We start from the raw sequence: 12,582 nt of genomic DNA on the forward strand, positions 1-12,582 counted from the left end.
TGCTTTAATGTCGATTTCAAGCAAAACTCAGCAACATATGTAGTAAACTACGGCGTGGAACAGTACCCAAATTTATCCCTAGAAAAATGATCAAAATTATTCGATGTCTAAGACGATTTCATGACTTTGAAATTAAAGTGGCGTTCAAGTGTCTTCATCCTCTCAAATTGGGTTGTACCTCATCTACGAAATTAACGATACTCCTTTCGCTCACATTACATATGCTAGTCAGTGCGTATGGTTTCAAAATGCAAAGTTGTTCTTATAAAATACTAATAAAACCCAATACAATTAATGTATTATGAAAGTATACATGTGTGTAAAATTACTTCTAAATATTTTTTAAGAAGTACTGGCAATCAAAGTTTTGAAAGTTTAACTTTCTGTACATCCAAAGCTAGTATAATGAAGTAGTAGCACTTTCCAAGATTAATCGGCCGTCCATACTCTTGATTATTGTTGCTTTCAGGAAATTTAGAACACTAAAGGCCCATCTAAAATATAAAAGAATTGATGGAGCAATGATTCATGAGCAATGATCCATTTGGCCTGAGCACACAGAATGCAAGGGACCTTTTCAAAAAGCCATGCACATAAAACCGAAACAGACATCCTTTTAGAAAAGGAGAAACTGAGGAAGATGACACCATCTTCACACTTGGGACTTTGGCATGTACTCATTGCTCCAATCCGGGAGCCAAATGATAACCCCTTTTGTTTGACTAATGATAGCCCTGCCTCCCTCTAACAATCACACTGAAGGAAGCATGGAAAACAAGTACTAGACCATGAGCTCATACGACATTGACATCAAAAGATTGGTTAAAAAAGATACGACGTACAAATAACACCCAATACATGATTACCAAGTACTAATAATACACTCCATTCTTTGTAAAACTTTGTCAGTGATATTCACTTTGAAGTACTCGATCATGTGTGTATATTGTGTGTAGAATAAAGTAGCTAGCGCTGCATATCCCTGGATCAATAATTTGGGGTAGCTAGGGGGTTTGTGGGGGCTTACAAGATCATTTCAGTAATGTCGAGGAGTGGTTGTATGCCACCATGCCGGGGATATGCATTGATTGATGCTATGAGCAGAAGATTTTTATTTTAATGGGTCCATTAAGAACTCAAGACTGAGAGGATGGAAGCATGGGGTATGCATATGCACATTGATCGGCACAAATTATTTTTCAAGATTATGCTATCTACCTATCTATCTAGCTATATCTTCAACCTTATCGCATCATTTCCGGTTTGTCTGTGCATGCTAAGGTGCATTAGGTCAGGATCAGAAAGAGATCAGGAGCAGATTAATTGTCGACGCAACACCGTACCAAAAGGACGTCGCTTTCTAGTCTAGACGTCAACACATGATTCGTGGAAGCCTTACTCACCAGCTCTTATTTATCCACAATTTTATTTTGCTAACATAACATGCGCTTAAATGATGTTTTATTAACTCCACACTATAATTTTAATTTTTTTTATGAAATATAGTATAGAAGTATATAGATGCAAACATTTAAATACACGCGCACATACTCATTCTTATAAATACATGTGTGATTGAAACGAACAAATTATCTAAATTTAAACATTCTTCACAAAAATCTCTATTAAAAAAATAGGAAGCCCATATATGCCAGGTACTACACTCCTCAAAATATTAAAAGCCCCATTTGGAATAACGAACTTTTCTGTTCTCAAGAGTCCAGTAATAATTGAACTCTTGATAATTTGAACTAAATTCCTAGGATTATGAGTACATCGGTTGATAGGAAGGCTTCCTATCCCTCTTCCACAAGATGTTTAAGTTATGTATCTTCCACTTCAGCCATTAGATCTATCTAATTTAACCAAGGCAGCCCGACCGTCAGTCAATATTTTCTTATACTTAATTGAATAATCTGCAAATTATATGCCAATATTTATGATAGGCTAATTCAACATTTTAAAGAAATCAGGTGTGTATGTGTATATATATATGTATGTATGTATGTATAATGTATGCATGCTCCTTTGACCCCACCTAGATTGCTCCAGCATGATACAAGTTTCAATATTTTTTATAATTGATTTAATAATAATCGAATCCTGACTCATATTGTAGGCTAATTTGACATTTATATAGATCAGATAGTAGGTATAGTTGGCTTGCTCCTCTATCTCACTGAAAAATGATGGAAAATCCGGATGGGAAAGCCATGGGCTGGATCTGCGAAGCTTTAAGCCCCCGGCCTCCTCCTCCTCCCTTCTTTAAGCCCTTTTGTCCAAATCACAGAGCCGAAGGCCCAAAGCCCAATCAAGCCCAGTGGCTGAGTGGCGTGATCTGCGAAGGCGGAGCAGGACTGTCACTCACTCCCGCCGCACGCGCTGCCACTTACTAATTAAAGCGGCGCGCTCGAGGAAGCGGATCAGAGCGCGCCACGATCTGGGCGGCAACACAGAGGAAGCCGTTAGCTCTCACGCCTCGCCGTCGCCGCCGCCGGCCACAGTTACAGATCGACCACCGCACGCGCGCGCAAGCGACGATGACGCTGATCTGCGGGCCACGGGGCGGCCGCGCCGGCGCCTGCGGCGGCAGCAGCAGCTCGGGTCTCGCGGACGGCACCAGCGGCCGTCACGGCGCCGCGGCCCGCGTGCTCCTCCCGTCGCTGGGTGCCCGGAGCGGCCGCCGCCCGCGCCTCCGGCGGTGCATCGTGTCCCCCTACGACCGGCGCTACCGCCTCTGGTGCCACTCCCTCGTGGCCCTGGTGCTCTACTCCGCGTGGGTGTCCCCCTTCGAGTTCGGGTTCGTCCCGGAACCCCGCGGCGCGCTCGCCGCCGCCGACAACGCCGTGAACGCGGCCTTCGCCGCCGACATCGCGCTCACCTTCTTCGTCGCGTACGTGGACCGCCGCACGTTCCTGCTCGAGGACGACCCCGCCATGATCGCGTGGCGGTACGCGTCCACGTGGCTCGCCCTCGACGTCGCCTCCACCGTCCCCACCGAGCTCTCGCGCCGGATCCTCCCGCCGCGGGCGCGCACCTACAACTTCTTCGGCATGCTCCGCCTCTGGCGCCTCCACCGCGTCGGCACCCTCTTCACCCAGTACGTGCCGATCGCCATTAATTGTTGACGATCACTGCAATCGTATCGTCGTCGATAGATCCTAAATTCTGATGAACATTATTGTTTCATTTCTAGATTGGAGAAGGACAGGAGGTTCAGCTATTTCTGGGTGCGATGCACGAGGCTCATCTGCGTACGTGAGTTCATCTAGCATTCGTTCTTCACCTCCATTGATTGATCGGCTCGGCTCGTTGTTTAGATCGATGGGTGCTTGAACTGAGACGTACGGCTCGCCGTCGTGGACGACGATGCAGGTGACGCTGTTCGCGGTGCACTGCGCGGGGTGCTTCTACTACCTACTGGCGGACCGGTACCCGGACCCGGGGCACACGTGGCTGAGCTCGTCCATGCCGGACTTCCACGAGGCGAGCATCTGGCGGCGGTACGCGGCGGCCATGTACTGGTCCATCACCACGCTCACCACCGTCGGGTACGGCGACATGCACGCCGTCAACACCGGCGAGATGGTCTTCACCACCCTCTACATGCTCTTCAACCTCGGCCTCACCGCCTACCTCATCGGCAACATGACCAACCTCGTCGTCCACGGCACCAGCCGCACCCGGAAATACGTACGTCGAGTCGTCGACATGACCGGCGGCGATCGCGATTGCCAAGGTTTCAGCCATGACTGACACTGACGCCGATCCTTGTCTTTGTTAAAAAGAGGGACGCGATCAAGGCGGCGACGAGCTTCGCGGTGCGGCACGAGCTGCCGGCGAGGCTGCAGGAGCAGATGGTGTCGCACCTGAGCCTCAAGTTCAGGACGGACTCGGAGGGGCTGCAGCAGCAGGAGACGCTGGACGCGCTGCCAAAGGCCATCCGATCGGGCATCTCGCACCACCTCTTCTTCGCGCTCGTCCAGAGCGTCTACCTCTTCCAGGGCGTCTCCAACGACCTCATCTTCCAGCTGGTAACTATAGCTATCAGAAGCATTGGTAACTCCATCCATTTTTGTTTCCAATCTGCAACCACAAGAACTGTGTGAATGAAGGTCTCTGAGATGAACGCCGAGTACTTTGCACCAAGGGAGGACTTCATCCTGCAGAACCAGGCGCCGTCGGATTTCTACATTCTTGTCACTGGTAGTGTGGTAAAAAAAAAGCACACACTCTTTTAGCTAATGATCACTGAGAAAACAAGTAATTGGCACTGACATATGCATGTGATGCATTGGCAGGAGCTGGTAGAGCTCCAGAACGGTGCAGAGCAGGCAAGTCCTCCATGTTCTGTTCATTTCATAACACATTCAGAGGTTCTTTCGTCTAACCGAATGCTCGCGCAATGTAATGTCTATTGATCTTGGTGTGGGATCTGCAGCTGGCTGGGATGGCCAGGCCTGGCGATGTCGTCGGTGAGATCGGGGTCCTGTGTTACAGGCCCCAGCTCTTCACAGCAAGAACAAGGTCCCTCAGCCAGCTCCTGCGCATGGAACGGGCCGCCTTCCTCAGGATCGTTCAGGCCAATGTCGGGGATGGCACCATAATCATCAACAACCTTATTCAGGTCAGTCTATTCACCTTCACAAGACATCGAAGAATTGGAAAACAAAATCTAGCTGTCCATTTCCAGATTGTGCAGTCCAATTTCAAGCTCTGAATGTGTACTGCTCTTTTGCTCTGACGAGCTCGTGAATCCCCATGACATTGCGTGATGCTACTCACAGTACCTCAAGGAGAAGAGGGATACCGGCGCCATCGCCGGCATCGCGGAGGAGATCGAGTACATGCTGTCCCGGGGTCAGCTGGAGCTCCCTGTCACGCTCTGCTACGCTGCATCCAAAGGAGATGACTTCCTGATGCATCAGCTCCTCAAGCGCGGCGTTGACCCGAATGAGTCTGATAACTATTGGCACACAGCACTGGTATATCTTCCAATTCAAGATCGTCTTTTACCATCTACAAAGAGAAATATCATTTTGATCTTTACTGTCTCAATTGGAAATTTACATTGCTAATTGTTCGTGATTTAACAGCACGTAGCAGCTTCCGGTGGACACGAGCAATGCGTGAGGCTTCTGCTCGAGCACGGCGCCGACCCCAACGCTAGGGACGCGCAGGGCAGGGTGCCCCTGTGGGAGGCCCTGTCCCGGCGGCACCACGCGGCCGCGCAGCTGCTGGCGGACGCCGGCGCGGACCTATCCTCCGGCGACGCGGCGCTCTACGCCCGCGCGGCCGTCGAGGCCGGCGACGCCGCGCTGGTCGAGGACGTCGCGCGCCACGGCGTGGACGTGGCGGCGGCGGCGTGCTGGGACGACGGCGCCACCGCGCTCCACCGCGCCGTCCTCCAGGGGAACGCCAGGATGGTCAGGGCCCTCCTCGAGCGCGGCGCCGACCCCGACAGGGAGGACGGCGCCGGCCGGACGCCGAGGGATGTCGCCGACGAGCTCGGCCACCGCGACGTGCAGGAGCTGCTGGGCGGCTCGCGGCAAGAGTCGGCGCCGGAGAGCCCGAGGCAGCAGCAGGGCCCGGCGGCGGCGCCGCCGGCCGTCGCGAGGTTCAAGAGCGCGCCGGCGGCGAGGATCCTCCCGCCGGCGCCGCGCGACAGTGCCGGCTCGTCGCCGCTGTCGTCGAGGACGAGCACTCCCCGGCGGATGGTCAGCTTCCGGAACTCCCTCTTCGGCGTCCTCTCCTCGTCGCAGGTGAGCCGGCACGACGGCGGCGGCGTTCACAGCTGCCGCGAGAGGCACGCGCACGGCAGCGCGCGTGTCAGGGTGACCATCTCCTGCCCCGAGAAGGGTGGCAGCGCCAGGAAGCTGGTGTTCATGCCGGAGACGGTGGCGCAGCTCGTGGAGCTCGGCGGGAGCACGTTCAGGTTCGTGCCGACGAGGGCGGTGACGACCGACGGCGCCGAGGTTGATGACCCGAGGCTCGTCAGGGACGGCGATCACCTCCTCCTAGTCACCGACCAATGGGTGCCTGACATTGGCATCGTGGGTAGGGATCAATGACAGTAAAGTGAGAACTTTGTTAGAGCTGAATCCTAGTTAGTGTTGAAGGCCTGTTATGCTGCTATTATTTTGAAATTTGAAAATGAAATAGAGCTGCAAACGATTCTTTGACACAATAGCGAATTGAACGCGCAAAGAATAGCTAATTTGTCCCAAAGATACTGTATGACCTTGGACATCAATTTAATTAATATAGGTGATCAATCATAGAATGCTATTTAGAAAAAGAAATTATATTCCTGCTGTTGGATCAGTGGCCTCCTGTTTCACTGTTTGGCACACATACTGAAATTTAAGGCATTTAATTCAAAATTTGAAGTTTTGAGGTATGCTGCGTACCATAAAAAAACCTCAAAAAAGGATATTTTTTTGACATCCTAGTGTTGAGACAGAAATGTAATTCTGAACCGTGCCTGTGTGTAATGAAGCTTGCTATGTCTTGATTGACAGAAGTTCAGGATATGGTAATGGTGTTGTTAACAAGGACATTAATCACAAAAAAACACACAAAAGAGAAAATATCTTTTTTTCCATGAGTAAGGGGGTGTTGGGATATTTTGTGCTAAACTTTAACAATGTCACATCGGATGTTCGGATGCTAATTAGAAGAACTAAACATGAGCTAATTATAAAACTAATTCCAGAATCCTGTGCTAATTCGCGAAACGAATCTATTAAGCCTAATTAATTCATCACTAGCAAATATGCCCGTGCGTTGCAACGGGAGAAAGAAAATTATGGCACAGCGGTAACTCAATAAATATGTACAAAACTCAGATGATAAATTATATTTTATACTCCACATGAATTATTTATAATATATAATTTATGGTCCACGTATACAATGTAGGTGTATGTCAGAGTCAACAAGATGCAGAGGTATAAGTGGTGACACCAATAGTAGTACATTAGCGATATTGGTTGGTTTACTTTTCTTACGCTTGTTTTCTTTTGAAATCTGGATTTATATTAAATAAATAAAAGTTTTGAATGACTCATGGACGCAGCAGATCCGAGGAGCAGTTGGAAGTACCGGAAGTGGGCAATCCAATGAGATAATGACAGAAGCCCTGAAAATCCTGCTGCTATGGCTGCAAGGGTTATCCATTTCATAGGCGAGGGTACATGGACCGCATACAGGGTAGTTCCCCGCACTTGAAGCATAGCCCACGAGCAAATAAAAAAGACGGTAGAGATTACAGCAGCCGCTCAAGCTCGCTTGCCCCCGCTCCCCGAGCTCCGCCGCCACCCCTCCAGCTCCGCCCGGACCTCGATTCGCCGGCCCTCGAGCTCCCCCCCGAAACTCCACCGCCCTCGAGCTCCACCTGGAGATCTGCCACCACAGCCTGTCATGCTCCCCCGCCGGTGCCGCGGCCGCCCAGAGCTCTGCCGCCACCGCCCGTCGGGTCCCCCGCCGGTGCTGCGGCCGCCCAGAACTCCAGCACCGGCAGATCCACGCCGCCGCTGCGAGGTAGGGGAGCTGCGCCCCTGCACTCCCTGCGCCATGCCGCCGCTCAAGCCCTGTCGCCCCACGCTCGGACCTTCCTCGCCGGATCTTGCGCAGCCCCCATGCCCGGCCGAATCCAGCCAAGATGAGCTGCGCCACCCCCAAATCGGCGGCTCGAGAGCCTCGCTGCGGTCCAGCACACCGGCCACCGGCTCGATTTCGACCTCCGCCGGTCGAATCGTCACGGGAGAGGCCACTGGCCCCTGCGGGACTCCCATGTACAGATCCAGCTCAACCGTCGATGCTCCTCCGCACGAGTACTGCCGCTTCAAATCGACGGATCCCAAGCTCCGATTCGGTGTCTAGCGAGAGGAGGGGCGGTGGAGGAAGCGGCTCGCGCGTGGACGGAGGCGACGGGCGGAGAGACTTGAGGGAGCGTGCGTGCCGTTGGGCGGCGTAATTTAGAGAAGAACTTTCCCTTTAAACCCCCTCTCTTTCCTCCTTTTTCAATCCGACACCCAGACTATTCATAATAATGGACTGCGGGTTGATTACACAAAACATCAGGGTTTTTTTTTGCAAAATGACCACGACGTACGAAAATCCGGGCAGAGAAAGATTATTTAGAGCGGCACGCGCGGATCTTTCCGGGTATCCAGATTTCTACATTCTCCAATTCCAAGCACTTAATGGTCACATCGCTTACAAAAGGGCGATTGACCACTATAGGTTCATCCTATAACAGTACAGTGAGACGATTTCCAAAGTATTCTATATAAAAACTTGAAAAAGCCTTTTCAGATTCTGTAAGTCAAATCTAGCAAACCATAAGTGCAGGGGAGTGACATGACAGACATCAAGGGTAAATATAACTACAAGCAACAAATCTGATTGCATTTTGCAATCCTGCACTTGAGTCCTGACCAATCCAACATATATCATTTCAGCGGACACCGATTTACTTCCTCCGGTTGGAAGAACCTAACAAGCAACAAGCTTGTAATTGTTCAGTTCACTGGGTCGCAAAATTTTGGCTAATGTCAAGCTAGATTCAACCTCGATGAAATGCAATGACATTCATATGCACAGATGCAGTTGAAACGGGAAAACTGAAACGAATATAGCCAAAGATGTAATTAACATTAAACAGAAACATAGCAGCAGCAACATGACAAATAGGCATAAGTTAGCACCTAAGCACATAAAGCATAACCTTTTTGGGTGGATAACAAGTAGCGTTCATAACTCCTTGATCTAGGTTTAGTTGGGATCAAGGACATCATATCCTTCGCCACAAAAGTAGAACAACGAACCATATATCCATAACATTAGACCAAGACTATTCTAGGCAACTGGAAGACTTAGGTCCCCCTTTTTGAGCAACATACTCACCGAACCACAGATTCCAGAATCCAGCAGTTCGTCAAATTCAACCTAATCAGTATGAACCCTCCAGTGCATCAAGCACCATCCGCATTGTCTCCTTCATCAGGTCCATCCGATGCAGCTGCTGCCTTATCTCTGACATTCTGAACTTCCGCAGCTTCTCCTCCATAGCTTGTGCCTTTGACTTCTCAAGTACACCAAATGCCTTTCTGAATATTGGTCCGCTCGGGTGCTCCTTCGATAGCTCCGCAACAGCCTCCCACAGGTAAGGGTACATTTGTTTTCCCTTCTCAGCATCATCTATCCCACTACCATTGCCATGGCTAGCCCTACCCACAGCCGCAAGTGCATTGCCATTGCCATTTTCAAATCTAAATGCCTTTGGTTTCTTGCCCGGCCGTTCATGGTGCTCCCACCCATTCTCCATAGCATCATCACTCTCTTCAATCTCCTGCTCCTCATTGCTCTCCGCATCTCCAGTATCCTCATATGCATGAGATCCTCCTAAGATATCACCACTCTTAAATCCCCATACTTTCTTGCTAAGTTCATAGACATCACGCTCATGCTGCGTTGGCAAGTCAGGATCCCGTCCATTCCTTGCACGGGTGAACAGCAACTTGTACTTATGCTTCAGGCGCCTAACCTTATCACTAAGCTGGGTAGTGGACGCATTAGCAGTGAGCTGACCACTAATCTGGCTGTGTACCTTGCCTGTGTCCTGAATCGACGCCGGGAGCTGGCCTTTCTTGGCACGGTACTCAACGAGGGCACTCAATATGGTGATCTCGTCTTCAGGGCTCCAAACCCGGGGAGGGCGCTTCTGATGCTCCGGGGAGGCCCGCCCCGGGGAGCTGTGGCGGCGCTTGGAGCGGCGCTGGGAGGACCCGGCGGGGGCGCGGCGGGGCGCCTCCATCGGGCGCGTGCTGACGGGCTTGATGTTGGAGGTCTCGATGCGGGAGGAACGACGCGCGCGGGGCAACGACGAGGCGTCGCCCGCGCCGGCGCCATCGTCCTCGGAGCCGGCGGCCGCCGCGGAGTTGTCGGAGTCGGAGTCGGAGTGGAGGCGGGGGGTGCGCTCGCGGTTGCGCCTCGGGGACGGCACGCGGCCGCCGGCGTCGGCGTCCGAGTCGGAGTGGAAGCTGGGGGAGCGCTTGCGGCGGCGCCTCGGGGATGGGGCGCGGCCGCCGGCGCTAGCGTCGGCGTTCGCATCGGAGTCGAGGCGGTCGCGGGGGGCACCCTTGCGGTCCCTGCGCCTAGGGGACGAGACGCGGCCGCGGCCGCCGCCTGCATCGGCATCGGAGTCGGATGCGGCCGCAAAGTCGGCCCCCGCGGAGGTGGGGGTGGAGGAGAGCGCGGCGGCGTTGGGGCGGAGGTTGGGGGGAGGGGTCTTGGAGCGGGATCGGGATCGGGATCGGGACCGGGACGGCGAGCGGGAGGGGATCGGGGACGGGGAGTTGCGGCGGCGGCGGCGGCGGCTGTAGCGGACGTCGCCCGCCCCGCCGTCGGAGGCGTCGGAGAGGGTGGGAGACCGCGTGCGAGCGCACGCGGCAGCGACGGCGGCAACGGCGGGGTGCGTGGACAGCCGGCAGCCCCTCCTCTTCCTGCCTTCAATGGACTGCGGGTTGATTACACAAAACATCAGGGTTTTTTTTGCAAAATGACCACGACGAGCAGAGGCACAGCACCACAGTGTCAAATCATGGACTAATTAGGCTTAATAGATTCGTCTTGCGAATTACACTCCATTTGTGCAATTAGTTTTGTAATTAGCCTATATTTAATACTCCTAATTAGCATCCAAACATCCAATGCGACGGATGCTAAACTTTAACACCCTGAAGGCAGGGCCCTAAATATAATTGGCACAAGACGTGTTACCAAGATTCTTTATAGAGCACTCTTCTTTAAATTACTCCATCCCCGGCCCTGCCTATCCTGAATTCCTTATTCGTATTCAGAGCACACACTTGATACCATTGCCGGGGAACATGAAACGCTTGGACTTGTGCTTGACCATCCGCAGCCGCAGCCCTCCTTCGCCGCCGCGAACCATCTCGACGCCGATGAGCACCGTAAGCCGACCCTTAGGTGTTCGATGATCATCAAAGGAGCAGCTGAGTGATACTCTCTCTCCTCGGCTTCGATGACCTTAGCGACGCAAAACCTGCCGGAGCCTAGGCTCACCAGGTGAAGCTGCTCAGCCCACCACACCACCGTCGTGCGGCGGACGATGCCGGGGAAGTCCTCGTTTAGCACAAGCGATGACTCCTCCGTCGGCGGCAGGCTGAAATCTTCCCAGACGTGGTGCGGCGTTGGTGCCAGCTGGGGAGGGGCCATGGACGCGACGCCGGAGAGGTCCGCGGCGCACGGGTGGTGAGGGTGGTCGGGGGAGAAGCCGAGCCACGTGTCGAGCTCGGGGACGTACTCGGCTCTATCCTGAAACGGCAGCTTCTAGTCGCCGGCGTGCCGCCACTCATGGCTCGCCGTGTCGAAGCAGAAGGTGCCGTCGCCGTCTCTGACGGACGACACGCAGATGACCCGACCACCGTGGACGATCCGAAGCAGCCGTCGCCGCGCAAGGGCGGCGGCCGCGGGAGAGGGTGCCACCTGAGGCTGTTCGTGGGGTCCAAGTCCATCAACAACTTGCTGCGGCTACTGCTCCCACCGTCGAAGCGGAGGACCTCGAAGATGAGGGGCGTCCTCGGCACGGGGACGCGCATCAGGTAGAGGCTTTCTTCTCCGGCGCCGGTGCCGGCGACGGCGAAGGGGATGGGCTTGAATCCCTTGGACTCGCCGAGGTCGGGCACGGCGACGACGGAGCGCGTGTCGGCGTTGTAGAGGGTGGCGTGGCCCGCCATGTTGGCGTGGAGGATCCGGCAAGCCTCGCCGCCGCGGGGGTTCCGGAGGAGCACGAACGTGTCCTCCTGGCTCCTGCCCCGGCCGCCACCACCTGGGGTCCGTGGTCGGGGAAGATTCGAAGCGCATTGCCGGCTCAGGTAGCTGCTCCAGTTTTTCAATCCTAAGAAGCAGTTTATCCTTGTCGCCGTCGCCATTGTTGTCGTCTATGCTCGTGATTGCTGTTAAGTTTGTGCTTCGGCTGTTGACGGGTAGAAGAGATGCTTGGAAGCGTCCAAGCGGTGCAGCAAATACATGCGGCTGCTGTAGTTTGCCACCACAAGATTCACGAACCGCCGGTTCATCTTGCAGACAGCTGATGAGCAAACAATTCAAGAGTTGAGGGAGATCGGGAAGAAAAAAAATAGAAGAGGCTCCTGTTTGGCACGCCTACTGAAGCTTAAGACATTTAATTAATTCAAAATGAGAAATTTTTAAGGTCTGCTTCTACGATAAACATATCACAATGAAAATAGTTGAGATCCTAATGCTAAAACAAGAATGGCATCCTGAACTTTGTCTGTGTGCAATGGAACTTGTTTATGTGATCCTTTCATTAAAAAAAAGCTTTGCTACTCCTTCCATTCCAAATTGTAAGTCATTCTAATTTTTTTGAGAGTACATGATTGACACAAGTTCAGGTAACGGTGTTGTTGACAAGGCAATCAATCACACAAAAAACACACGAAAGAGAGAATATGTTTTCTCCATGAGTAATTGACACAAGACGCACTACCAAAATTCTATAGAATCATTATTCCATCCCCCCGGCCCTGCATC

At 52.6% G+C, this 12,582-nt stretch overlaps 2 protein-coding genes across 2 annotated transcripts; one reads left to right on the top strand and one right to left on the bottom strand.

The window, feature by feature from the left end:
- The first annotated feature begins 2,335 nt into the window (after positions 1 to 2,335).
- LOC117843976 (potassium channel AKT3) lies at positions 2,336 to 6,083 on the top strand. The gene is made up of 9 exons (XM_034724767.2): positions 2,336 to 3,100; positions 3,197 to 3,254; positions 3,376 to 3,693; positions 3,789 to 4,034; positions 4,116 to 4,214; positions 4,302 to 4,334; positions 4,442 to 4,627; positions 4,788 to 4,985; positions 5,097 to 6,083. The coding sequence occupies exons 1-9, from the start codon at positions 2,541 to 2,543 to the stop codon at positions 6,069 to 6,071; spliced, it is 2,673 nt and encodes an 890-aa protein (XP_034580658.1). The 5' UTR covers positions 2,336 to 2,540; the 3' UTR covers positions 6,072 to 6,083.
- Positions 6,084 to 8,639: 2,556 nt separating this feature from the next.
- On the bottom strand, positions 8,640 to 10,552 carry LOC117846547 (uncharacterized). The gene has a single exon (XM_034727760.2). It carries the CDS (start codon positions 10,544 to 10,546, stop codon positions 8,957 to 8,959), a length of 1,590 nt encoding a protein of 529 aa, XP_034583651.1. The 5' UTR covers positions 10,547 to 10,552; the 3' UTR covers positions 8,640 to 8,956.
- Between the last annotated feature and the right edge of the window lie 2,030 nt (positions 10,553 to 12,582).

This window comes from Setaria viridis, chromosome 2 (assembly GCF_005286985.2).
Source record: "Setaria viridis chromosome 2, Setaria_viridis_v4.0, whole genome shotgun sequence".
NCBI lineage: Eukaryota > Viridiplantae > Streptophyta > Magnoliopsida > Poales > Poaceae > Setaria > Setaria viridis.